The sequence below is a fragment of the Rana temporaria genome, chromosome 2 (genome assembly GCF_905171775.1).
Source record: "Rana temporaria chromosome 2, aRanTem1.1, whole genome shotgun sequence".
Classification (NCBI taxonomy): domain Eukaryota; kingdom Metazoa; phylum Chordata; class Amphibia; order Anura; family Ranidae; genus Rana; species Rana temporaria.
In genome coordinates, this window is record NC_053490.1 from 332,637,266 (window position 1) to 332,664,574 (window position 27,309).

The 27,309-nt window shown below is 39.8% G+C and overlaps 1 protein-coding gene across 1 annotated transcript in view; it reads left to right on the top strand.

The window, feature by feature from the left end:
• The first annotated feature begins 212 nt into the window (after positions 1–212).
• Positions 213–27,309, top strand: part of INKA2 (inka box actin regulator 2) — a 41,585-nt gene continuing 14,488 nt past the window's right edge. Inside the window, exon 1 of the mRNA XM_040337493.1 lies at positions 213–675. Coding sequence (XP_040193427.1) covers positions 640–675 — 36 coding nt within the window. The 5' untranslated portion in view covers positions 213–639. The remainder of the gene's footprint in view (positions 676–27,309) is intronic.

Sequence of the window (27,309 nt, forward strand, 5' to 3'; positions counted from 1 at the left end):
TACAACTTTTGAAATTACATTAACACGTAAAAGCTTATATGGGATTTCACTAATTGGGTTTAGGTCTACATTAATACTTTTTTGTTTAGCAGTAAGGATGATCAATTTATAGAAACATTCACAGAAATTGCATTGTGAAGTCAGTCTGTTGTAGCTACTCCCTCTTGTGGCTTCATGTTAATAACTAGTAGGACAGACATAGACAGGGCTTGTCTGCTCATCAAAAGGCACTGGCTTCTATTGGCTGCTGAGAGCAGCAGTTATCCCTTTTCATTGCTCTCTGCTTTAGGAAAGATTTGCATGATCAGAGAGCAGCATGTCAGCTGCTGTAGCTAGCTTTTCTCAGCTCCTACAGGAACAGCGGATCTCTCAGGACTATCATTAGGAAGCTCATCAACTGAAGTCTAGAGTGCCGGTCACTGATCTCTAAGAAAGTAGGCTTCTTATGCATTTTTATAATATTTTTTATTTTTTTAGTAGCATTAGCACTCAAAGTCCACTACGACAAGATAAAGTGAAATAAGGCTGGATTTGACATAGGGAGCCCATGCTGGTTCACTGAGTGAAAAGGAAGACCTATCGAAGCATATACTATACAGAACAAATGGACTTGTGTTACTAGTCACACAAGACGGGAGCATGGACCAGTACCTTCGCAGACTCAAGCAGGACCTGGTAAGAATACTTTTAGGGTCAAACCTAACTGTCTCATATTTTTCTATATATTTATTTATTACAGGTATTTTTAACACTCAGACAATATATGTAGCGCTTTACATATATTGTACATTCACATCAGCCCCTGACGTCAAAGAGCTTACAATCTAAGGTCTCACATGTATACAAGGACCAATTTGGACTAGAGCAAATTAACCTAGCCTTTGGAGTGAAAATCGGAGTACCTAAACGTATTCTCAAATTTTGCAAGTGTATCTGAAGAACTAGAATATGTTATGTAACTATTAGGGGTTAAACATAAGGGATTTCTAAAGACCGTAAAGAGTTGTGCCAGTGAACATCAAAGCAATCAATTTGTAAAGTGCTTAGATTTGGGTCGTTTGGTTGAAACGTGCAGCTGTTTAAAAAAAAATGGAATTTCAAGCCATTTGTAAAGTGCACTTTAATGGGTAATAGGAATTTGGACTGTCATTCCTTATCTTAGGACTCACCAAAATAAACTATGATTTAATTAATATACAGAGTGTCTATTTAACAAAGCAATGGCTCATCCCAAGGCATGGAATCAAACCATGACATAAACAGTTATGGATGGTATATGTTTATTGATGGTAAGAGATTGTGGGGCAGATCCACAAAGGTATTACACCGGCGTATCTCGTAATTTCAAATATTGCGCGTTGTATCTTTGTTTTGGATCCACAAAACAAGATACGACGGCATCTCGGCTAGATCCGACAGGCGTATGTCTTAGTACGCCGTCGGATCTAAGCTGCAATTTTTCGGCGGCCGCTAGGTGGCGTTTCCGTCGAATTCCGTGTCGAGTATGCAAATTAGCTAGTTACGGCGATCCACGAACGTACGTCCGGCCAGCGCATTGTTTTACGTCGTTTGCGTTCGGCTTTTTCCGGCGTATAGTTAAAGCTGCTATTCTGAGGCGTACTCAATGTTAAGTATGGCCGTCGTTCCCGCGTCCAATTTTGAAATTTTTACATTGTTTGTGTAAGTCGTTCGCGAATAGGAATTTGCCTAGAATGACGTCACCGTCGTAAGCATTGGCTGGTTCTGGTTTAATTTTGAGCATGCGCACTGGAAAAACCCCCACGGACGGCGCATGTGCAGTTAAAAAAAAACGTTTACGTCGGGTCACGACGTATTTACATAAAACACGCCCCCATTACATCCATTTGAATTCCGCGCCCTTACGCCGCCAGAGATACACTACGCCGCCGTAACTTACGGCGTGAATTCTTTGAGGATTCTAAATAAAATAAATAAGTTACGGTGGCATAGTGTATCTTAGCTACGCTACGCCCGGTGCAGAGGTACGTGGATCTGCCACTGTGTGTATAAAGTCTATTGCAAAGTCCTTGCCCTTTTATAACAGTTTAGGAATTCTTATATCAAACAGTACATTGCTATTGTTGTGGTGTAATATATGTCTTACTGACTTTACTGTCTTTGAACCCGTTTGTACAGTTTATAAGATATGGAATTAAATATCCTGCATACTAGAGTAAAGTATCCTTTGATCCTAGTGGTGTTGAAGAGCTAACAGCAACTCCCTCTCTACCCTACTGCTGATAAAATGGCATGTATTAAACAAAAGTGTATAGAAGGGTATTGTTTTTGTTTTGGATAGAGTTAGTCCCTTTGTCAGGTTTGTATTGCTGTCTATCCATTCTTGGGAAGATTCATTTGTTTATTTGTCCTGCTGAATGTCACTTTATAATACACATTGTGTATATATAAAAACTTTGCAGAGTTATTCATCCTGAGAAACTGCATAACATTTGTTGTTTTTTTTTTTTCCATCCGCACAGAATATACAGTATGTTCTGTGCGAATGGAAAAAAAAAACAACAAATGTTATTAGGCTATTTACTTTCTAGGTCAAATGTGATTCATTCATACAGAATAAAGTGACTCAGGGAAATGCCACATTATCATCTCTAGGTGTAGCTGATGCTCATAGGAAATAAATGTATTTGCTATAGCTGTCAGCTTCATTTAGTGGCCGTAATGCCAGATTATCCCGAACCATTCTTATGTATTTATTATAACCATTTTTTGAATGAACATTCAATATGTAGAGGGAATAGCTGGAGATATTTGAATCTTGAGAATGAACATACATGCCCTTTTACAGAGCCAGCTCTGCATTTTTTTTATAAAATACATACAATGAAAATATGGGAACATCATTTTCTTTGACAATTCTCTAGTACAGGAATTCTTTTCACTTTGGAAAGATTCCCTCTCATTTCCTGTTGTGTCTTCAGGACAGGAAGTGAAGAGAAATCCCCCCAAAAGGCAACCGAAGCAAAATGGCCTAATATACATTTTTAAATTTGTAGTTTATCCAAAATTGTAATACTACATACATTTTTCATTTGTATTGTTTCCCATGTAAATAAAATCAACTTAACAAATCGGTACCACTGGAGAGGCAATAGCACAGTGTTGCAAAGCAGAAAGAATTGCTGTAAAATTAGAAATGTATGCCATCACTTCCAGTCAATCAAAAATGGAAAATGAGTGGTTTGGAGCCTTTTATGTAAAAACGTGACACCATATTACTGTCTCTGAACACTAAAATTATATTTAGTGTGGCTTCACCTAGATTCCTCTTTTTTTCATCCAGAGCACCATTAAGCCTCGTACACATGATCAGATTTCCATCGGACAAATCCGTGGAATTTTGAGTGAAGGGCGTTGGCCGTGAACTTGTTCTGCATACAGACAGCAGAACTTTTTCAGCCAACATACACAAAACTACGTGGTTTTTCAGCTCTTTAGCGCCACCCTTTGGGCAACTTCTGCTATTGTTGTCTTATGGTTAGCATTGGTTTGGAGCATGCGTGTTTGTACTTTGGATTTTTTTCTGATGGACTTGTGTACACGCGATCGGATAATCCGGCAAGACACATTTGTTGTCGGAAAATTTGAAAGCATGCTATAAAACATTTGTTGTCGGAAATTCCGACAACAATTGTCCGATGGAGCATACCAACGGTTGGATTTTCCAACAAAACCCTGCCATCACACATTTGTTGTCGGAAAATCCGATCGTGTGTACGAGGCCTAATAATGGCTTCCTGCACAGACTAGGACAACCATCAGTAGTTAGTTCATCATATAGATTGTATAAAGACAACTAACTACTGATGGTTGTCCTAGTCTGTGCAGGAAGCCATTATTAGGCCTCCTACACACGATCGGATTTTCTGACAACAAATGTGTGATGGCAGGATTTTGTCGGAAAATCCAACCATTTGTATGCTCCATCGGACAATTGTTGTCGGAATGTCCAACAACAAATGTTTTATAGCATGCTTTCAAATTTTATCAAAGTTCATCATAGAGATTGTATAAAGACAACTAACTGCATGTCTTCTGATCTCTGGACACGTGGCGGCACCCTCTGTTTACCTCAGTTCAAAATAGAGGTGAACAAAAGTCTGCAGACAGCCTATGCCTGCTGCCATAGTCTAAGTAAAGGCTCCCATAATTGGCTTGGTTTTGGGCTTTTCAGCCCTGAGAGAGAGCAAATCAATCGATTTTTGATGGAGGAATTTCCATTGCCAGCTATTGCATTATCGGATTTTCAGGGAGATACATTCAAGAGGCGCTGGGACTTCAAAGCTTATTAATACAGAGTAGTAAAGGGAAAGGTCATTGGGCTCTGGTTAGGCAGCTTACATACAAGGCTACCATCCAATGAGTACCCAGGAACCTCACTTAGAGTTTGAACTAAAAGATAAAGCACTAAACCAAAGGACTTTTAAACCGCCTTAATAATTCATTGGTTGGCTGATTTTGTGAATCATTAAAGCTGTTTCGGACTCTTTTATAAATGTGGTTTGGCACTCCTTCATTTGGTTCAAGCTCTGAGGGCTATTGTACTCTGACAGCTGTCACCCATGGCTACTGGCAATGACGAACAGTGATTGCATCTGTTAGAATGCAATCAGTTTTTGGTCTATAATTCTTCACTTGGCTCAGCTCATTTTTAAACCAACTTCTTTTGAGCCACATGGTGCTTGCAGGGCAACCCATAGCCTACATTTTGGCCAATTCAGCTGGAATCAGATGGAATGTAAGCCATCTATAGAAGCTTAAGAGTATGAGCATGAAGATCTTGGATCTTCGTAATCATGTAAGGGCTAATTAGTGCAATGCTGTATATCCCAACACTCCTTTGTTTTCTAGATGTCCCTTAAGGCCCCTTTCACACTACCTTCAAAGTCGCGCGATTTTGCAGAGATTTTACCATGATTTAAGGGAGACTTGAGGTCTATGAACCTGAACTTGCATCAAAGTCGACCAAAGTAGTGCAGGGACTACTTTGAAGTCGTACTAATATGAATGGTAGTCATTGGAAATCATAGGAAATGTCTTGTCATGCTACTTTGCAGTCCCAAATCGTGGGACAAGTCGTACAAGTGTGAAAGGGGCCTTGAGGGTTTCTACAAAATACTTATTTTTTTTGTGTAGGAGCCATTGAGACCCATCACTTAAAGAATACGTACATTATACAGAGAGGAAATGTTCAAAGTGCCTGTTATTCCCGTCACATGTTTAATCCTATGACTGTTTCCTAGAACTATAAAAATAATAATAATAATTGTATAGTAAAATGTTTGGTTACAAAGCTGTGTACTTGTGAGCTTTATCTTTAAAGTGACAATTTATGTTAGGGTAATGGGCAAACAATGACAGAGAAAGATAAACTAGCACAGAAAAGTCTTGGACTCACATTAAATAAAATAAAAAAATAACAAACTCTGCTAGTACACACAAGTTAAAAGCATAACGTTAGACTAGTTTCACCTCAACGGTCAGCAGACAACAAAGAGATTGTGGGAAAGGAATTGTGGTGTCTATGTTTAGATTCTTTCAAGTCTACGTGCACCTGTTCTGATGTGTGGTGGATGAGAATGTTCTTTACAACTGAGAAAGCTAAACACATGGACAGAACATTCCATGTCTTTTGTGATGGAACAGAACAACTGCTAATGCAGGACATTCCCACATCACTTTTACATAAAGCACCAGATGCATTGTATGCCTTTTAAAGTTTTTGTAAAACCTGACAATTAACTTTTCTTATTTGCTCCATTTTGGTCTGTTAAATCCTAGACTTATTGTAAAAGAAGAATACATGAAGAAAAATTGAGTTCCCCCTTAGTTCCAGTCTGACATAAAGATTGCATGTTAAAAACAATAATATATATTTTTGGAAGGAGGTACATCGGATATGTCAGAAATTTTCTGAACATATCCTTCCTGAAGATTCGGCTATATTTCTGCTACATGATTCGAACATACCTGGTAAATCGATTCTGCGTCATTTTATCAATACTGCTAGATCGTGCATTACACGGCAGTGGAGAGACACGAGGCCTCCCACGATTTCGTTATGGCTCACAAGAATTGAATTGAAAGTAATGGAGGAGGTGGTTGGGTTATAACAACATCTCAATATTTGGCTTCCCTTTTTCTCTCAGGAAGTGGAGAGGCAGTGGAGAGACACGAAGCCTCCCATAATTTCGTTATCGCTCACAAGAATTGAAGAGGTAAATAGGTTAGAGGACTTGCTATTATCTGCTCAAGGTCGGTATGAGATGTACTCCGAAACTTGGGCTCAATGGAATATATTTAAATTCTCGAAGGAAGGAGGGGCTCTTTTTGCGCCTTGGGGTCATTAAATAGGGGGCGGGAAGGGAATGTCTGTTGGACTTGTACTTATCCCCCTTTTTTTTCTCTCCCCTTCTTTTTTAGTTTTGTTTTTATATTATAAAGGTGGTATGTTACCCGGGCATTTAGGACGGAAATGATTAATCAAGTTCAGAACGCAGATTGTCTCTTTAAATTATGGTTTAAGTTTTGATGAGTTAATGACTATTGGACAATCCGGTAGGGCTGCTCATACATTTATATCAATCGTGAATAATGCTGTATATTTGATTTGGTGTAGATTTGATTGTTGTTTATTTGATTGATGTATTGTATTAAACAAATTGGTAATTGTCTGTAAGATGGATAACACAAATAAAAAGTAAAAAATAAATAAATAATAATATAGAAAGTTCAGTAGTTTAGGCGGGAAGAGCGATAAATAAGGATATTGAATTTCAAATAAAACACTTATCTTGGAAATAAAAGCAATAAATAATAAATGTGAATTTTGGAATTCGCAAAGTAGAACTGAAGGTAAAACTTTTTTCATTTTTGGATAGAGTAAGGGAGGGTTATAACCCCTGTCGTTTTTTTTTCCATCTGTGTCCCATTAAGGAGATTTCCCTTCACTTCCTGAAGAAGTAAAAGGTCATTCCTCTAAAGTGAGGGAAATTCCTGGTAGGCACCATGGTCACCAGAAAACAATTGTCCCTCTATTCCTGTTCTGGTGACCAGTCAATATTTGGGATTATCTTTCACTTTCTATGATAACAGTCACAAGGTCAAACAGAGAGGGTGAATCTTCCTAAAAGGGAGGCAGACAGCAATAAAAACCTGACGTTTTTAATTTCTCTCCACTCAAGTTTTGCCTTCAGTACTTTTAACTGCTTCTCGCCTGCTCTATTGCAAAATTACGGAGGGGCGGGACTGCTCTTGTTCTGGGAGGGCATCATGTGACGTCCTCCCATTCTTGGCACTCCCCAGAGGACCAACTGGCCTCTACAGGCTGCACTGGGAAAGAGATGTCACCAAAAGCAAGAGGAAGTGCTTAGTAAGCCCAGAAACTCCATGCTCCACCTTTCCTCCTCTCTGCATATTACTTTAAAGTGATGAGAGGGGAGCAGGAACAGAAAGAGCAGTAGTGAAGTATGCAGTGGCAGAGTTGTTGGCTGCCAGAAAAGTGCAGTGTCTGGGTGTTGGGGTGCAGTACCTGGGGGGCTGATGGCAGGAAGGTTCAGAGTCAGAGGTGCATTGGTAGGGGTTTTGGGTGGCAGGGAGATGCAATGTCAATGGGAAGAGTGCCAGGGGCACTGTGTTCTTCATAGCCCTGAATGTTGAGTACATGTAAGCCTGCACGGAGGCTTCTCTGAGAGTGCCAACTGCATCATTCGCTGATGAAGATGCAAGGGTGTTTAGATAAAACAGAGAGGGGTGTCATTAGGATTCAATTATTTGAAAGTATAGTTAGTCTCAGCTACATACAGTATACACCACTGTGTGCTGGAAGTGGGAAGGAAACTTCCCTTTTCACTCCCAGAACAAAATCAAGTGGGACTGACCTCAGCCTTTCACAGGGAGCTTTGCCTTCTATGAATAAATTCAAAGTTTCCTCTGATTAGCTGAGTCAGAGATTGTGACGTCATCCAACCATCTCTCAGCCAATGGCTTAATGAATGAGCAAATGAAGCAGAGGTATAAAGGGAAGTCACATGATCAAGAGAATGAATTGAACTGAGGTAGAAAAGTGGATAGACGGGACTAAAAAGGGAGACCATGCTATCAAACATATTTACAGACCAGCTTAAAGTGGTAAAAGACAGATAGAGTGAATGACTGAATGACGGAATTGCATCATAGGTGGGGTCACATGTGCAAAGTGTATCGAAACATTTTTGTCTTGGATAGGATAGTGAGGGATTAGAATGCCTCATGGGATTTTTTTTAATTTTCAGGAGATTTACCCTGGCAAACCACTTGTACTGGTACTGGAAATTAGGAAAAAAATTACTTGTGAGTTGTCAGCAGAAGACTACATAGGAAATTTTCAAATGGGAACACCTGACAAATGTCTACAAAGAAGATAAATTACTCAGTAGAGGTTTTCTTCTTATTGTGTCTACAAGACAATAAATGAAAGGAAATCACAATAAAGCGACACGCCATAAAATAAATAAAAAAAGTTTTAGTTTTAAATACACTTAAATTGCACCCTTCCTTCCTTGGAGTCAAGAGTTGAATTAGTTCTGCTTCATGATTTCATACTGTTACAGATTGGGCTAATTAGTCTCGAAGCTGAGTTACTGTATGTCTATCTGTATCCAAGGGACCTTCCACCTTTGTTCTCTTTTTTTTATGCGTTTGACAAGCCAGTCTTTTGGACTCTTTTTAGTTGACTTACTATACTCCTATAAAAATGGTATTCTCTGTAGTATCAAGTATTTGGTGCTGTATATTGAGAAATCTGTACTAAGAGTGTGTTTGCATATGTGTGTGTGTGTGTGTGGGTGTGAGTATTATATATATGTACACACACACACACACACAGTAGCAGTCAGAGAATATCACATGTAACTGTTGAAATTGCCTTTAACAAATGCAAGTCTTAGCTGCACATCTACTCAGAAATGGGATGATGAACACGTTCTGACATGCCCTGCAGAGTCACAGCAGTGGAGCTGTGTGCATGATTTACATACGGTCTGAAGGGCTTAATTAACCTCCTCCAAGTTTAATCATTTGCATAACTATATTTTCTGGGGAGGAGATTACATGCTGGATCACCACAAGTGCCAAAGCTGTTAAACAGTGCTGTATCCATTTTCTGGTGGAAAAGTTAGGGTAATCATTGAGAGCAGATATTACCATGCAGCTTTCACTTAAATAACTGCACATTTGTCTGATATTTAAAATGTATTTGTAAGAATAGAACTATGGGAGATAACCTCATTTACATGGTGTTTAAAGGTACAGGATCCAAGTCTGTCCCAGGGCTGTCGTTCTGATCTTGACTTCTCTACAGAGTAAGGCCAACCATACACGGAGAAAAATTCGCTTGATTCCCCCATCAACACAGACAGTGTTGATGCAGGAATCCCTCCTGCTGGGTCATTATCTTCTCCCAGTGGGGGGGCGGGGGAAGCCATCTCTGCTTGGAGAAGACAATGATTATCTCTAGCGGCTATAGCTGATCAACTTGGTGCATTCAGGCAACCCATTAATGGTTTGAATCTCGGCTGGTTCCTGCTGACCCAGCCAAGATTCAAACCGTGTATAGCCGGCCTAAGTCAAAGACCTTGATCAATTGAGAGAAGTCAAAAGAGCATGGATGGAGAAATCCACACTGCTGGCTGTTACATTCAGACAGTCGCAATACCCACAGCTGCCCGAATACCTGGACTGTATCTGACAATTTTCCACTTTTGATTTTAAAATGGACGGTGGTGCTGCCTGGGCCAGCAACAGCTCAAATTTCAGCTAATTCAACAGGATTTGACCCAAATTTGGCCAGCTTTAGGTTTCACTGGAAAAGAAATTGTTCCAGATCATGGACTCCCAAGGCACTGAGCTCAGGATCAGTTCTGGAACCTTTTAACATTTGAATGGGATGTATATGGATTTTGTACATAGTTTTTATTATTATTATTATTATTATTATTATTATTATTATTATTATTATTTATTATGCTTAGGACTAAAGAAATAGGAAAAAAAGCAGTGACAAAGCAGAAGCCACAGGGCTCTAAGCAAAATTACCATACAAAACATGTGGAATCAGAGAGTGTATAGTACTTTGTGAACAGGAACAGGTATGTTCAGGGTTTTGACAGTGAGGGAGACTTGAGGGTGGGGGTAAAATAATAGAGGGACAGGTGCCCAAGGTCATTGTGTAGATGGAGGACAGGTGCCAGAAAATGCAGTGTGGACAAAAGGAGGAGAGGTGCCTGAGAATACAGTAGCAAAAGAGGTGCCACAAAATTCAGTATCCAAGGTCCACAGAACCTTGCTTTCATGCTACATCCATTCCTAGTGGCCAGCAGTGAAAGAGAACATTACAACCACTATTTAGGCTGCAGTGACACTTGTGTGGGTCGGGAACCCATGCGTAATCACACATGTTCCTGACCTGTAGTCAAAATGTCTTCTCTTTGAGGCTGGGTTCACACTATTGTGAATTGGATGCCAATTCGCACAGCAGGAGATTGTGACCGGCTCTCTATGGAGCCGGTTCACACATCTCCGGAGCAGCTCCAATGCAAATTGCACAGGAGTCCTGTGCATCTTTTGGTCCGAATTCAGCCAAAAATTCAGGCTGAAATCGGACCTGAACCAGTGAATGGAGAAGCATCGAACCGCCTGCTGTGAGCCGCTCTGTGCTCTAGTGTGAACCCAGCCTAAATGTTACTGGCACCCCAACCCATGGGAAAACACAAAGTATCTTTGGGTGCCATGTGGTTCTGTTTGGCTGCATTTTTAAAAAGGGTCAGACTTTTTCCCGCATTTCCAAATCCAATTCCATCCAAATAAATGGGCTGCACAAGTGTGAACCTAGACTTATAAGAAAAAGTTAAAACTAGCCTGTCCTATAAGCAACTGGTCAATGCTATGACTCATTGGGGGAGATAGAGAGAGAGAGAGAGAGAGAGAGAGAGAGAGAGAGAGAGAGAGAGAGAGATCTGGCTAGATGGGAAACTGTTTTGGTTAAAATTAATTAATAAAAAAGTTTTAGGTTGAAAATCAAATATAAATTTAAAATATTCAGTACATTCTGTCTTCAGTACTTGTTTTTTGCTGACCTATAAAAAGTCAATGTGTAACAATAAGCATCCATAAAAGAAACCAAATCTGTCTTTGTCAGGCTGCTAATGGTGAAAATTGATACTGCTAAGTGCTGATCAATGGCAATATATTCTAGCAAGATGCCTGTTAGGCACTTTCCCACCCTACCATCTGACTACTTACAAGTCACTATCATATTACAGTTCTATACATAGAGTAAATACTTAGTTCGCTGCTTGGGGCAATATATGTTTTTGCGTACTATGCTTGATTTTTTGGACAATATTTTGGTATACAGTATTAGTGTGTCAGAAATACACGGCAAACAGGTTTGCACTTGGGTTTTATTGGATACATTTGGGCTTCAAGTTATTTCTCATCTAAATTCCAGTTGGCAATGGGCCTTGTATTGATAAGGTACAACATTACCCCGACAGATTTAGTTGCCAGTTGTGCAGCTTTAGGTTGTGCAGTATGAGAAACCCTGAAGCCTCGTACACACGACCGAGGAACTCGACGAGCGAAACACATTGTTTTCCTCGTCGAGTTCCTTGTTAAGCTGTCGAGAAACTCGACAAGCCAATTTTCTCCATTCCCGTCGAGGAAATAGAGAACATGCTCTCTTTTTGGCTCGTCGAGTTTCTCGACAGTTTCCTCGACGAAAATGTACACACAACCGATTTCCTCGGCAAAAAAATATCTCCCAGCAAGGTTCTTGCTGGTTTTTGCAGAGTAACTCGGTCGTGTGTACGAGGCCTGACACATACCCAGTGAAGTAACCGGCCTCAGGTGATACACAGAGATTAAACAAATCCTCCTATTTAGGTTGTACATGCTTATCTGCAATCTTCTCTTCTGTACAGCTGTTCAAAATGCAGAATTTATACAATTTGTCTGAGCTTCTAGGAAGCAGAAGGCTGAAGTTACACTCTGCAGAGGAGAGCTGATCCGAGGGAAAAGACAAACCACCCTTCACGTAACACACACAAACAGGGCTGAGGCTATCAATCATAGGCTGTGTGCTGGAGATCCCTCCCCTGTCACATGTTATCTGTTGGTGGCAGGAAACCTTGTCAGAAGTGATTCATGCTGATAGCACAGGAATGAGGTAGCAGAGAGTAATTACACTTCCTGCCATGGATTGAGATAACTACACAACTATAGAGGGATATGTTCATATTTCCTGTCTGAAGTTTGTAACCACTTTAAAGGTAATATGTAATGGTTTTTATAAATGACTATAGTTGGTGAAAAAAAATACACTTTCTTCTTTTTTTTTTTAAACACATAAAAATGAAATATTGCCTATTTTGTATGTAAATACTAAAACAAAAAGGACATGTAAAACTGGCTTAAAATACAAAAATAAATTACTGAAAGCCATTAAAATACTTGAATAATAAACCATTCATCTTGTACTGTAGTCAAACCATCCCTTACCTAAAATTATTTAAACAAAAGCATTAAATATTCAGTAAGGGCAGAACAAGACTTATATTGCAGACAGTAGGACTGCTTACAAAAGTTTGAATTGCTTAGAATTACAGTTTACTATCACAATTTGCCAGTAACCCAATTTCTTATTACTTTTTTTTTTAGTGTTTGCAGAAACAAAATGTAGGTCACTTACCTTACCAGTATGCCCAGCCTTGTTGCCACAGAGATGGAAAATTAAAATAGGCAGCTATATATTTTAAAAACTTGTATAATTTTTATTTCTACAGAAATGTGAGACCTTTTGAAGTGAGAACACTGAACCCGAGCAGCTCTGTTAAAACAGTAATAACATTTTCACAGATCTTGTTGGTAGAGGAGATTAGTACAAATAAAATAGCACATGAAAGAAACTTGTAAAGTATTAATACTTTCCAGAAGCACGTGAAGTTGTATGTGTGCTGCAAATAATCAAAGACTCATGTTTTTTTTTTTTTGCACACAGATATTTCCATCACCATCTTCCTTTTTTTTTTTTAGCTTTTTTTCAGTAAGTGAAAATATTTTCAGGGCCATTAACGGGTCCAGATACTGTGGGCCAGATCCACAGACGAAGTACGGAGGCGTATCTACTGATACGCCGGTGTACTTTCAAATTTCCCGCGTCGTATCGTTGTTTTGAATCCTCAAAACAAGATACGACGGCTTCTGGGTTAGATCCGACAGGTGTACGTCTTCGTACGCCTTCGGATCTAAGATGCAATACTTCGGCGTCGTAAATTAGCGATTTACGATGATCCACGAACATACGCGCGGCCGTCGCATTTTCGAACGTCGTCTGTAGTCGGCTTTTTCCGGCGTATAGTTAAAGCTGGTATTTTTCGGCGTATACGTAGAATTGCCATGTTAAGTATGGCCGTCGTTCCCGCGTCGAAATTTGAAATTTTAATTTTTTTTGCGTAAGTCGTCCGTGAATAGGGATGGACGTAACTCACGTCTAAGTTAAAAAAATGACGTTGTTGCAACGTCATTTAGCGCAATACATGGCGGGAAATTTAGGAAGGACGCATGCGCATTTCATTTGGCGCGGGGACGCGCTTCATTTAAATTAAATCCGCCCCCAACCCGCCCAATTTGAAATACACTGCCAGAAATACACTACGCCGCCGTAACTTACGGCGCAAACTCGCTGAGGATTTGAAAATGCGCCAGGTAAAGTACGGCGGCGTAGTGTATCTCTGATACGCTGCGCCGTTCTACATGTATGTGGATCTGGCCCTGTATATGTATAGTGGAAAGAAAAACTGTTCTAAAAATGTGAATTGTGTTCCAGCTCTTAGCAGTGATGTGTTGTTAGGGAATTAGAGTAGGTTGGCCGGGGGCCTTGATCTAGCCTTGATTTTGCTTTAATTTGTAAAACAATGAAAAAAAAAATAATAGCACAATAAAATATTTGTCACTGTTCAGTAATCAGTCTTTGCAGGGTTTCCGTTATTTTATACATTTTTTTTATTTTTTTTCTCCTTCTTATTAGATGCATTACTTGAATAGGAGGCAATTAACAAATGGCAAAACAGTAAAAGGTAACAAATAAATTACACCACATAAAGAGAAATAAACAAAATGTTAAAGTGGTTGTAAAGGCAGAAGTCCATCTTGATCCAGCGATTTTGTATGAGAGACTCGGCTGTCCGGGTCTCTCCCTCCTTATTGGCTGAGAAGCGCCATTGACTCCCACTGCTGTCAGTGACCCAATGAGAAGAGAGAGGGGCGGGGCCAAGCCATAGCTCCATGTCTGAATGGGCACACAGAATTGCAGCTTGGCTCGGGTGCCCCCATAACAAGCTGCTTGCTGTGGGGACACTCAACAGCAGAGAGGGGTCAGGAGCATAGAATAGGGACCTGCAAAGAGTAGAAACAGGGCTTCTCTGTGCAAAACCACTGCACAGAGCAGGTAAGTATAAACATATTTGTTATTTAAAAAATAAAATAAAAAACGTTAGTATCACTTAAAAAAAAAAAATGATGAGTAATGAATATATCTTTTTTTAATGTAGACTGTTGGGTCTTAAAAGGGTTTAGGTATCCGTGCCCTGCAAAATCTTAAAGTTTAAAGAACTCTTATGCCTCGTACACACGATTGAAATTTTCGATGAAAAAAGTCAGATGGAATTTTTTCATCTGATATTCCGACCATGTGTGTGCCCCATCGGACTTTTCCGTCGGAAATTCCGATGGACTTAGAAAGTGAACATGTTCGACTGAAAAAATTTCTATCGGAAATTCCGTACGTCTGTAGGGAACTCCGACGGAGAAAAAAACATGCATGCTCAGAATCAAGTCGACACATGCTCGGAAGCATTGAACTTAATGTTTCTTGGCTCGTCGTACATGTTGTATGCCACCGGGTTTTTGACGGCCTGAATTTGGTGTGACCGTGTGTATGCAAAACAGCTTCCGTCTGAAAAACCCATCTGAGTTCATCCCGATGAAAAAAACGATTGTGTGTACAGGGCATAAAGTTACTGACAACCTGATAGCGAGAAGCACAAACCACAGCATTAACAGTGACAGAGCAATGCCGCGTACACACGATCGGTTCGTCTGATGAAAACGGTCCGTTTTGATCGTGTGTGGGCCCCATCAGTTTTTTTCCCCATCGGTGAAAAAACTTAGAACCTGTTTTAAAATGATCTGATGGTTAAAAAAACGATCGTCTGTGGGGAAATCCATCGGTTAAAAATCCATGCATGCTCAGAATCAAGTCGACGCATGCGTGGAAGCATTGAACTTTATTTTTCTTAGCACGTCTTCGTGTTTTACGTCACCGCGTTCTGACACGATCGGTTTCTTAACTGATGGTGTGTAGGCAAGACTGATGAAAGTCTGCTTCATTGGATATCTGATGAAAAAATCCATCAGACCGTTTTCATCGGATGAACCGATCGTGTGTACAGGGCATTAGTCTATAAATCTACATCTCAGGTCAAAACTCTTCATACTCCTCCTTACTCCCTTTATGTCTACTCCTAGACACCCTGAGCTGGTTTTGCTTCGTCATCTGACCTAACATCCAATGCATTATATTCAGTAGTAATCAGATGCTACATGGCAATCTGACCATAGATTTACCTCTAACAATTGAGGAAAAGTGCTTCCATAGTTGAGGAGAAAGATTAACTGATGCCCGGCATCAAAATCAAACTACAGTGCCTGAGATTAAAGAACATACTAGTATTTCATGACTGATTTGACAAAGGCACAACTCCATGCTTTTGCCACTGCTATGGCATTTAATAAGTGGCAACTAAACTTCCGCCTCTAACTTTTATATGGACTGTAATGCAATTTCAGTGCCAAATTACAATTGTTCTTTCTGGGTGAAGATGCTTACATTTTACCAAATTATATTAAATTGATTGTAACTTCATAGTTAAAGTAGTATGTATGGGAGTATGAGTTATACACACAGGTCAATCCATGGAGTTTATTTCCTAAAAATGGAGGGCCAGATCCACAAAGAGCCGGTGTAACGTAGAAATTCCCATTTAAGTTACACTGCCTTAAAATTTCTACCTAAGTGCCCGATCCACAAAGCACTTACCTAGAAATTTTCAGCTGTGTAACTTAAATTCCGCCGGCGCAAGGCGTTCCTCTTCAAATGGGGGCGATTCCCATTTAAATTAGGCGCACTCCCGCGCCGGCCGTACTGCGCATGCTCCTGACGTCATTTTCCCAACGTGCATAGCGCAAAATTACGTTACGCCAAGCTTTGTGGATCGCGACGGGTCAATAAAGTTGCGTCGGGGAAAAAAAAAAGATACGGCGGAAAAAAAAAATTTAGAACAAAAAAAAAAAAGCGTCGCTGGACAGAAGGGTCTGCTTTTACAAGGTGTAAACAGTTTACACTTTGTAAAAGCAGCCCTAATTTTACACATGCAACTTAAAACTTACGGAGAAAAAACGAAGCTGAAAAGCTTCGTGGATCTCCGTAAGTGCTAATTTGCATACCCGAGGCGGCATTTCGACGCAAAATGCCCCCAGCGGCGGATGCGGTACTGCATCCTAAGATCCGGCAGTGTAAGTCTCTTACACATGCCGGACCTTCTGTCTATCTCTTGGAAACGGATTCTGTGGATCAGTTCCAAAGGTAGAAACAAGGATACAACGGCGTATCAGTAGATACGCCGGCTTATCCGTTTTGAGGATCTGACCCGGAGAGTGCAAAATCTGGTTCAAATGTGCACTGAAACCAATCGGCTTCCTTTTTTTTTTTTTTTTGTCAAAGCTTAGTTTAAAGTGGAGTTCCACCCAAAAAATGGAACTTCCGCTTTTCGGAACCCCCCCCCCTCACATTTGGCACCTTTCAGGGGGGAGGGGGTGCAGATGCCTGTATAATACAAGCTGTGCAGTAGGGAACTGGGCAGTGAAGCCGCAAGGCTTCACTTTCCGGTTCCCCTCAACGAGGTTGGCAGCGGGGGCTCGTCTTCTGCTGCGACATCGCGGGCACCCTGGACAGGTAAGTGTCTATTTATTAAAAGTCAGTAGGTGCAGTATTTGTAGCTGCTGGCTTTTAAAAAAAAAATATTCGCGGGACCTCTGCTTTAATAATCTGAAGTTAGGAACTGATTGGCAACCATGCAGAGCTGCACCAGATTTTGCACTCTCCAGTTTCAGTAAATCAACCCTACTAAAAGTCTAAAATCCCAACAACTAACAGCAATGTCAGGATCTTTTTTTCGAAATATGCACAATAAAAATGTAACTTTTATTACTGATACACTGGGTTGTTGGAGCAAGCTTGGGATTGACCCAAATCTCCTATATCTGTTCCTGTACTGAAATGTGTCCACACTCTTCCTGTCATCTGTAATGTGTGATACTATCCAGCCTGGCAATCCCAGTGAGCAAGTGGGAAGAATGGATCTAACCCCTAAATCCTGACTGGCATGAATCAAATGTTTAACACTATTCATAGGTTTTTCTCCATTTCTAGTTATTTGGCTGAGAAGCTCACACATATCTGACACTAGGCTTGCCGTTGGTGTTTGTTAGCTCCTGCTGGATTTCCTTATGTCGTTCTTTTCCCACAGTGTGTTACAGCTGCTTGCAAACACATGTGGTTTATTTTTACATTTTCACCCAGAGAAGTCAAGACATCTGGTCCTTGTTTGTCAGTCACATTCAGTTAACTAAAAAAATGCAATACACTTTACTTGTACAAGATTTTCTTAATTTTTATGATGTTTGTTTTTGTGCCTCTGATACTTATGCCCCATCACTTTATGTGATGAAAAAAAACGACACTTTCTGTGAAGTAAAAAATGACGTTTTTGAAACATCAATTTTCAAAGACGAAGTTGCCTACACACCATCGTTTTCTCACAATGATCTTGCAAAGTGAGGTTACGTTCCACCACGTTTTACCATTGAAGCTTGCTTCATAAGTAGCTTCTGGGCATGCGTGGATGAAAAAACGTCTTAGAAAACGACGTTTTTTGCTACACACGGTCAATTTCTGTGAAGTAAAAAGTGCACTTTTGAAAAACGACACATAAAATTGAAGCATGCTTCAATTTTTTTTGGTCGTTTTTTACAAGACATAAAACGACGTTTTCCCCCACACACAGTCAATTAAAGTGACGTTTTTAAAAACGTAATTTTTTTCCATCACATAAAGTGATGGTGTGTACGCGGCATAAGGGTATAAAGCAAAAAAAACCTCTGTTTTCTGGAAATCAGTGGCATCTGAACAATTGTAGCACTATACAGACTACTGTACATTACTATGGACTACTGCCGAGATTACCCCAGGGAAATGTCTTTTTGACTTTATTATATTTGCTTTGCTGATGTGGTGGTTTTGTTGAACCTTTTAATGTCTGTCTTTTGTATTGTACACTGTTTATGCGTACCTGTTTATGAGAAGTTGCATGTTGTAAATTACGCTCATCTGCATCATTTATGTACCTCTTTACCTAAAGACTTATCATAGGGTGATACAGTGGGGGTTATTTACGAAAGGCAAATCCACTTTTCACTACAAGTGCACTTGGAAGTGCAGTCGCTGTAGACAGGGGGACATGCAAGAGGAAAAAAAACAGCATTTTAGCTTGCACATGATTAGATGATAAAATCAGCAGAGCTTCCCCTTGTTTCAGATCTTCTTCTCAGATCTACAGCGACTGCACTTCCAAGCGCACTTGCAGTGCAAAGAGGATTTGCCTTTCGTAAATAAGCCCCAGTGTACTCATTTGTGGTATGGGTGCCTTATAGGTATTACATTTTTGCATCCCCACCTAGAGCACTTTAGCAATGTGCAAAAACAATGCAACAGGCTAACCTAATGCGGCAAAAAAAATAAAAACAAGAATGATCATCAGACTACAGTAAAACCTTGGATTGCAAGTAACTAATGCCGCGTACACACGATCGGTCCATCCAATGAGAACTGTCTGATGGACTGTTTTCATCGGTTAACCGATGAAGCTGACTGATGGTCAGTCGTGCCTACACACCATTGGTTAAAAAAACGATCGTGTCAGAACGCGGTGACGTAAAACACAACGACGTGCTGAAAAAAACGAAGTTCAATGCTTCCAAGCATGCGACGACTTGATTCTGAGTATGCCTGGATTTTTAACCGATGGTCGTGCCTACTAACGATCGTTTTTTTCTATCGGTTAGGTATCCATCGGTTAAATTTAAAACAAGATTGCTTTTTTTTTAACCTATGGATAAATAACCGATGGGGCCCACACACAATCGGTTTGGTCCGATGAAAACGGTCCATCGTGTGTACGCGGCATTTGTCTGCAAGTGTTTTACAAGACGAGCATTTTTTTTATAAATTTTACCTTAAACAAGCGAGGTCTTGCAATACGAGTAGGGTCACATCCCATTTTAGTCAAAGAGAGCTGTCTCAATTAGCACTACTGAAGTCACTCTGACTTTAGAAAAGTTTCCTGTACTACTTCAAGGCAACTTTTATCCGACTTGTGCCCATAGACTTTAAGGAGGGTTTGTGAGGGAAAAAAAAAAACGGTAATGCTCAAAAAAGCTCAAAGAAGCTCGAATGAGTTTTTTTTTTAGCTGCAGTGTGCATAAGCCGTAAGTCGGGTCCTTATCTTAATTAATGTGATTTGGATCTGACTTTACAGGAAGATTACCCAGAAATTCCATGAAGTTGCCTTGAAGTCACTTTGTTTTTATATGGACTATAGACTGAAGGACAAATCATCTGAGTTTCCATTATATCTTATGGGGAAATTTGCTTTGATTTTGGATCACAAGCACGTTTCTGGAACAAATTATGCTCGCAAAGATTTACTGTGTTTGCGTTCAGAGCCCTAGGAAACCCAAGACCATTGGTAACTACAGTTATCACAGAAAGACATGAACATGGATAGTTCTATTCAACAATTATGTATCTAAATTGGTAAACAAGATAACTTTCTAGATAGTAATATATTATATACATTTAAAAATTATTATTAAAAGTATCTTTATGGCACATGTTTCTCTTTCTCCTAAAGCAGTTGTGATGTGAGAGGTTCTACCGAGTACGCTAGAGCCTACCTCCCTTCTGTTTGAAAGCAAGAGTTAATGCATCATCACTAGCTGTGATCCCAGGGTCCCGACTAGCTGACATATGGTTACAGGTCCCTCATTGAGCCAATCAAAACTCAGCACCTTACTTAGCCTCTTGACAGGAGGGAGGTTGCAGGCTAATGAAGCAGGCAGCACATGCTGTGCATTTGATAAGTAGGTATTAGAGTTGGCTTTTTGCCATAGACGCTCAGCTCATCACAAGATGTCAGCGCAAGTTAACCTCTTCATTGTTACAACAGCTTTCACCTTCTCAGACATACTACGAAAAGTGATGTGCTTTGTTAATTAGGGAGCAAACAGAATCTGCAGCAGTATAATTACTCTGTATAATTACCTTGCAAATCCTTTCAGCACGAAAAAACGTATGTGCTAAAAGAAATTGCCCACCATTGTCACGGCCTGAAAGTAGGGAACCCAAAATCACAGATAAAATGTCATACAAAAACAATTCAGCTGCCGTCATGTAGCAAGGTATGACCAAAAAAGTATTTCAGCAAAAGCAAAGTCTTGACCAGCGTGTGTTACTCTGTAGTGTGGTCCATATCTTGAGAACCCGGGAGGAGGTCTGTCTTGTTCAGGAACACCAGGAGGAGAAAGGGTTTCCCCGAGGCATCCTGAGAGATATTACTACAGGCTCATGTGACTTTGTAGTGGGGTCAACTTAGGGAGGTCAGCAGGCATTCCAACTAGAGGTGGTAATCACTGAAGTCACTGGATATAAATGAACTGTCACTGAAAGTTGCACTAAGGTGGAATTTTGTCAATATTTGGACTTGATTTATGGGTTTGTGGTCACGCTACACTATATTTATCATATTTTTTTTCTTGACCAGCGTTGTCTACTCTTTATCACCTGCTATAGTGCCCAAGGTCCATAGACTAGGCACCTTGGACCCTAAAATGATTTTCTTAGGCCTCGTACACACGCCCGAGGAACTCGTCGGAAAAGACACATCGTTTTTCTCGACGAGTTCCTTGTTAGGCTTGTCGAGGAACTCAACAAGCTTTCTTTGCGTACACACTGTCAAGACCAAATCTCCTCGTTCTCAAACGCGGTGACGTACAACACATACAATGGCAGGGGAAATTCGATTCCACTGGCACAACCCTTGGGGCTGCTTTTGCTAATCTCATGTTACTGCGTGTTAAGTAAAAGTTTGGTAAGAGACGATTTGCACTTTTCAGACTGTTACAGCGTGACAAATGTGCTATCTCTTTTTTTTTATATTGTCATATATTGGCGTACTATTATCATTTTTTACATGCCTCCGGCTTACGCTTACGATATAGAGACTAGATATGACATTATGACAGTTTCACCAAATAAACATAACATTACGGGTACGCTTATGTTATTATGCATACATTTATTGCAGTCTCCTTAAATATGTCCCTGTATATCAGTGACTATTGATCACTTGGATTTACGACGAGACGCTTTATAATTATAAGTAAAATCCAATTAAATTCAATTGTATTTAATCTAATAACATACCATTCACACACTATTTTATTCTTTCTCTAAATTTCAATCTTTAGCAATTTTTATTTATTCTATTTTATTTTCAATATTTCTTTGCACTGTTATTAACACATTTTTTTTTACTCAGGGATTCCGTACAATTATTTGTACAAAAACATTCCTTTGTTTACCCTATGCATATGTTTTAAATTTTTTACACTTCTGTATTCACCATATTTTGTTTTTTGTTTTTCATTGGTCAATTCACACACACACTTATATATATTAATAATGCACATGAGTACTGTCCAACATATACAATCAACACACACATTTTTCATGGTCATACTCATACACCTTATTTCTCATATTTGTTATCACATTCATCAACATGTCACACAATATGAGTATAGATCACTTAATCTACTTGAAATTCAAACACATAAGATCAATTCACAATATTCACACAACATGTTAGGTTTAAAACACATACTACATCATAACATGAAAAACAATATATGCAGGTATGCAGTAGGTGTGTGGGGGTTTTTCAATCACATGCTTGGATACACCTGTGTTCACAGGAGACACTGATTAACCGCTCGTTCTCTAGGTCTCCAATCATTGTTATTTCACTGGCCATGTGACCAGTGAGGTAGAGTATATATGTGATATCCACTTGTTATGTGCACTAAGTATGAATAAGCACTGAGCTACAGTGTGAAACGCGTCAGCTTCTGTTCTATTTTTTGCTGTGACATGTATTTTTTGTGACCTGTTTTAATAAAAGGAACGTTTTACACAAATGAATAAAATCTGATCATTGCAGGTGCCCCATCAGTGTTAAATGGTTTATCTCAATCCTCTAACTGCTGCTTTCACTAGACAGATTGGTCTGTTAAAGTAAGTTGAAAAACAACACTTACTAGCAGGACTGACAGGAAAAATAAAGTAAAAAAAAACGTAAAAAAATTAATAAAGAAAGCTCATGCAGCCATCAAATTTTAGGATTGCTCCAATAAATGTTTTTTTTTTTTTTTCAGTGAAGGTGAAGCAGAGTAGTAAGTGACACTATCTATTACAGCAGTGAAAGGACAGAGGCACTACAAGTCTTTTTCAATTTATATTGAGTTGCATTTTCTTGTTACATTATGCATACAGTAGAATAATTTGGTAAGGAAAAGGTTAAGCTGCCAGCCTGTGTCTTAATCGGGAGGGACAGGATAATGACAGTCAGCATTACTGTCACTTGCGGGGGGAATGTATCAGCGATCTACAAAGGGAATGGATGAAAATGTAATATCTGCAGAATGGACTAATGACAGTCATCAGAATGAGTGAGTGTTAACTCTACCTTTGGTTGTAGAGCTTAGATTTAAACAGTTGCATCCCAGATTTGGCATCACTGTGGTTATTGTTTGTTCCTGGCCATTTAAACATGTTTGTGCAACCCAACTGGCCACAGGCACAGTCAATAAAAACTCATCAAGACTGGAGGTTTTTATGTTAAGTACACATTATGCTGTAAGGACCAAGTTATGCTATGTTTGACCTTTGAGCTACACTGAGACTTATAGCGCCTCATTTAGGAATGTGACTGCAATGTTCCCTTACTTTTTTATTACAGAACCATCAAGAAGAACATACGGTTAAAAACATTCTCTTAGAATACTAGAAGTCAGATCGTGGTGTTCTACGAAAAAGTTTTATGTGAGAATATTTGACATTTAACAAAATCGCAATGGATGTCACTCAAATAATTTTTTTTTATACTTTTTACTCTTTATTTTAGTTTTGGATAAGACAGGGCTGGCTTAAACCAAGTCAAATTCTATGAACCCATTGGGGAGATTCATCCCTTTATTGGTGCTTGTGATCATTTTCCCTGAGGCAAAAAGTTAAGGAAAGTCATACATTTTAAATAAAAAAAAAAAAAAAATATATATATATATATATATATATATATATATATATATATATATATATATATATATATATTTATATTATATATATATATATCCTGTATAATAATACATTTTGAAATCGTCATGAGAGTAATTCCTAGAACACACGATCGGTTTTCCCGACGTTAAAAAAAAATGCCGGGAAAACCGAGGGGGAAACCGGCAACCGGCTCGGTCCCTCTTCCCCTGTACACACGGGCAGTTTTCACGACAGGAAAACTGCCAGGAGAACTTTGGTCGGGAAAACGGACATGTGTATGCTTCCTCGCAGTGTTTCCGATAGGCTATACATACAATTTAATCCATTAGAAATTAAAGCAATTGTAAAGGATCAGTGATGCCTTTGATGGCCTCTTTGCTCTGTCATTTGCCCTTTAGAGAGGGATACATCTGTGCTTAGGCTCTCTATTGGAGGAACTGTTTGACGATCTTTATTCACCTTCACTTGTGAGTGTATTGATTTTTTGAAAACTGACAATTTTTATTGAGTTTGCATATTTTCCAACCGCAAAAGACCACCAATTTATGCTTTTATATCCAATAAAAGACGTTATTGCACCATGAGCCTCTGCGCTCGTATTCCCTTTTGTTTTCACAGTTATCAATTTCCCATTGTTTACTGAGCTGCATCGAGCATGGTGCTGGCCAGATTGTTTTACATTAAGCATTCTGAGGGATTCCTTGGTCAGCGTGTTATCACTTTGGATTGAACATTTCTAGCGCAAAGACTATTTTTGTTGTATTTAGTGCTTACAGATTTGAAGAACATTTTAAAATGAATTTTAAAGTTATTCCTAACATATATAGATGGATATGACAGTTCAGCAGGGTTTGCTGTGTGATGGTGGCACTCCTAGCAGTACCAGATTGATCTCTATGGTGATCGCATATTTTAACATGCATTAATGTTTCTGGAACTAAGAAACAGATCTTGGCATACTTTGTGTGATACTCATTGCAAGCATATGCTATTACAGGGTAGCTATTTTAGAGATCATATAATTATCATTCAATCCAACAGTGTTGAATTTGCCATGGGAAAGAGGACCTGTGCATTGATCTACATATAGGGAAAGACTAGTCCGCTTGAGAATCCTTTGGTGAGCCATGTCTACAGGACAGAACGTTAAGGGAAAACTCTTTTGAAACACAAATGGCAAAAACCCCAACAAATTTAGGTTAGTCAGTAGATTTGCCCAGCATCCCACAAATGCACAGATTATGATAATCTTGTATTTTTTCATTAATGCTCCTGTAGTTTTAACATCCTAGCAACAAGGCAGGATATATGGATTGCTAACTGGGAGTTTTTCAGCCAGGCTTCCAGGAGAGCCCAACTTTGCTACAGGTATGACAATAAAATGAATGAACATTTTATAAGGCTGCAGTTTTTTAAAACCAACTAGGGCAGCTTAAATCATATGCTTAGCCATTGTTGGCGCTCCCTCCTGCAACAGCCATTCACTGACACAGGGGAGCCAGAGCTGCAGAATCACATGACCAGACCATTAAAAATAGGTACCGTATATATTCGAGTATAAGCCGACCCGAATATAAGCCAAGGCTCCAAATTTTACCACAAAAAAATGGGAAAACTTATTGACTCGAGTATAAGTCTAGGGTGGCCATCTGCATGCCTCACTTTGCCTCACTGTGTCCATGTGCATGCCTCACTGTGTCCATGCCTCACTGTGCCCATGCCTCACTGTGCCCATGACTAGACTGATGTTTAACATGGGAGTCTATGGAAGGGGTGCCCGGCTTTAAAAAATTGGTGCTCCCCAGTCGTAGATCCTCCAGACAACAAACTTTGCACACTTGTAGAGGAGAAATGGGGCTACATCTGTGCCAAGTTCCGGTTCCAGGGGACCTACAACTGGTCAGTAACAGGTCCCCAAATTTACAGGAGAAATTACCGTTTAACATGGGAGTCTATGGAAAGGGTGCCCAGCTTTGAAAAATCGGTGCTCCCCAGCCTTAGGTCCCCCAGACAACAAACTTTGCACACTTGTAGAGGAAGAGTGTGGCTACATGTTTAGTGTCCATGGGACCTACGGCCGGCCAGTACCGGGTCCCCGAAGTCCGGGAGATCAGGCACAAAAAGGTGACTCGTAGTATAAGCTGAGGGGGGCATTTTCAGCACACAAAAGATGTGCTGAAAAACTTGGCTTATACTTGTGTATATACAGTAAGTTCTCAATTGCTTTTTTATACAGTTCTTTTTGTATATAGGGTAGGCAGGATAGGTAGGGGAGGGAAACATTTTAAGAATAGTAAGGCCCCTTTCACATGGAGCTGTCCATTTTCACAGACTGCGTTGCTCATTGTGCAGAGACAGACCTGCCAGTGATCCGCTCTCCTCTATGGGGGATCAGATGAAAACGGACCGCCTGTCTGTTTTCATCCGATCCGATCGGCCAGACGGATGGAAAATAGGGTTTCTATCCGTCTGGTTTTGGCAGAACCGAGCGGATTGGATGTCAGCGAACATGTCACCGTTGACATCTGTCGTTCCATAGACCTGCATGGAGCGTCCGTTAAGGTCCACCTAGAAAACTGGGCTGCACCTGATTTTGCTGTCTCCAGTTTTAGTAAATTGACCCCTTTGTCTGCTATCACAAGTATATTATTTATTATGCTTCATAAACTTTGTAAAGCCAACAACATATTACAATAAAGACATCCCTATTACTTTTGTGGATGTTTTGTAGAAGATGTTATCTTGTGATGCAGCTACTGATACTGTATTCTGCCTGGTTACAATTTAATCCATAGTGAAGTCTGACCTACAAAATTACCTAAGATGTCTAACACAGACATCCAGGCAGCTCTGTATTCTCAAGGCTGTAAAAGGATAATTCATTCAATGCTGAGGCCTCTTTGCGTGTGAATGAAGAATGTCAAAGTGGGAGGGAGGCTGAGATGTTTCAGACCTTAGCAGGATACCAAAACCAAAGACTTTCAATGGAAAGTGTAAAAACCAAAAGGCAGCTGTCATGGTGTATTGATGAGCAAGCATGATCACATCTGAGGCTAGAAACTTGATACCCAATCACAAATGGACACGGAGGAATGATAGGAAGGAAGGGATAGAAGTGCAAAGCTGCTACGGTAGTAATATTATACATTAGGAAGCCTACTAACAAATCAGCTATATGACACCTCTGCACAATTACAGAACACTTGCAGTCTCCATCTGTGCTGGAAAATGTCCTCACAGTTAAAATAATTTTTAAAATGGAAACTCCAAAAGATGAAATCCTGGTGTGATCACGTCATAAGCATAAAAATATATGTAGCGCTCACCCCCGAAGGAGCCGCTGGTTGATTTTGGGATCTACTCTGTCTGGCTCAGTTCACCCCTGTTTAATTAATTTTAACTCGCCCCTGACACATCAGAACCCTAGTAGCGAGATATTGTGACCCCTGCTGGCTGGAGTCACAATAGCAGGCACACAGCATGCTGAGACATTATGACCAAGAATTACCTACTATAATGGAACGGTCCCTCCAGACAAGAAATATACTCCACACAATGAATATGATTGAATATAAAGGGTAAGTTTACTATATAGGAACTTAGAAATGACAAACATAAGACTCAGATACAATGCAATCAATAAGTAATAGCTCAATCTGATTCGCAAGGGCCCTTGCAAGAATCAGCAATTAATGTGAATCAATGTGATGTTCTGAACCTAG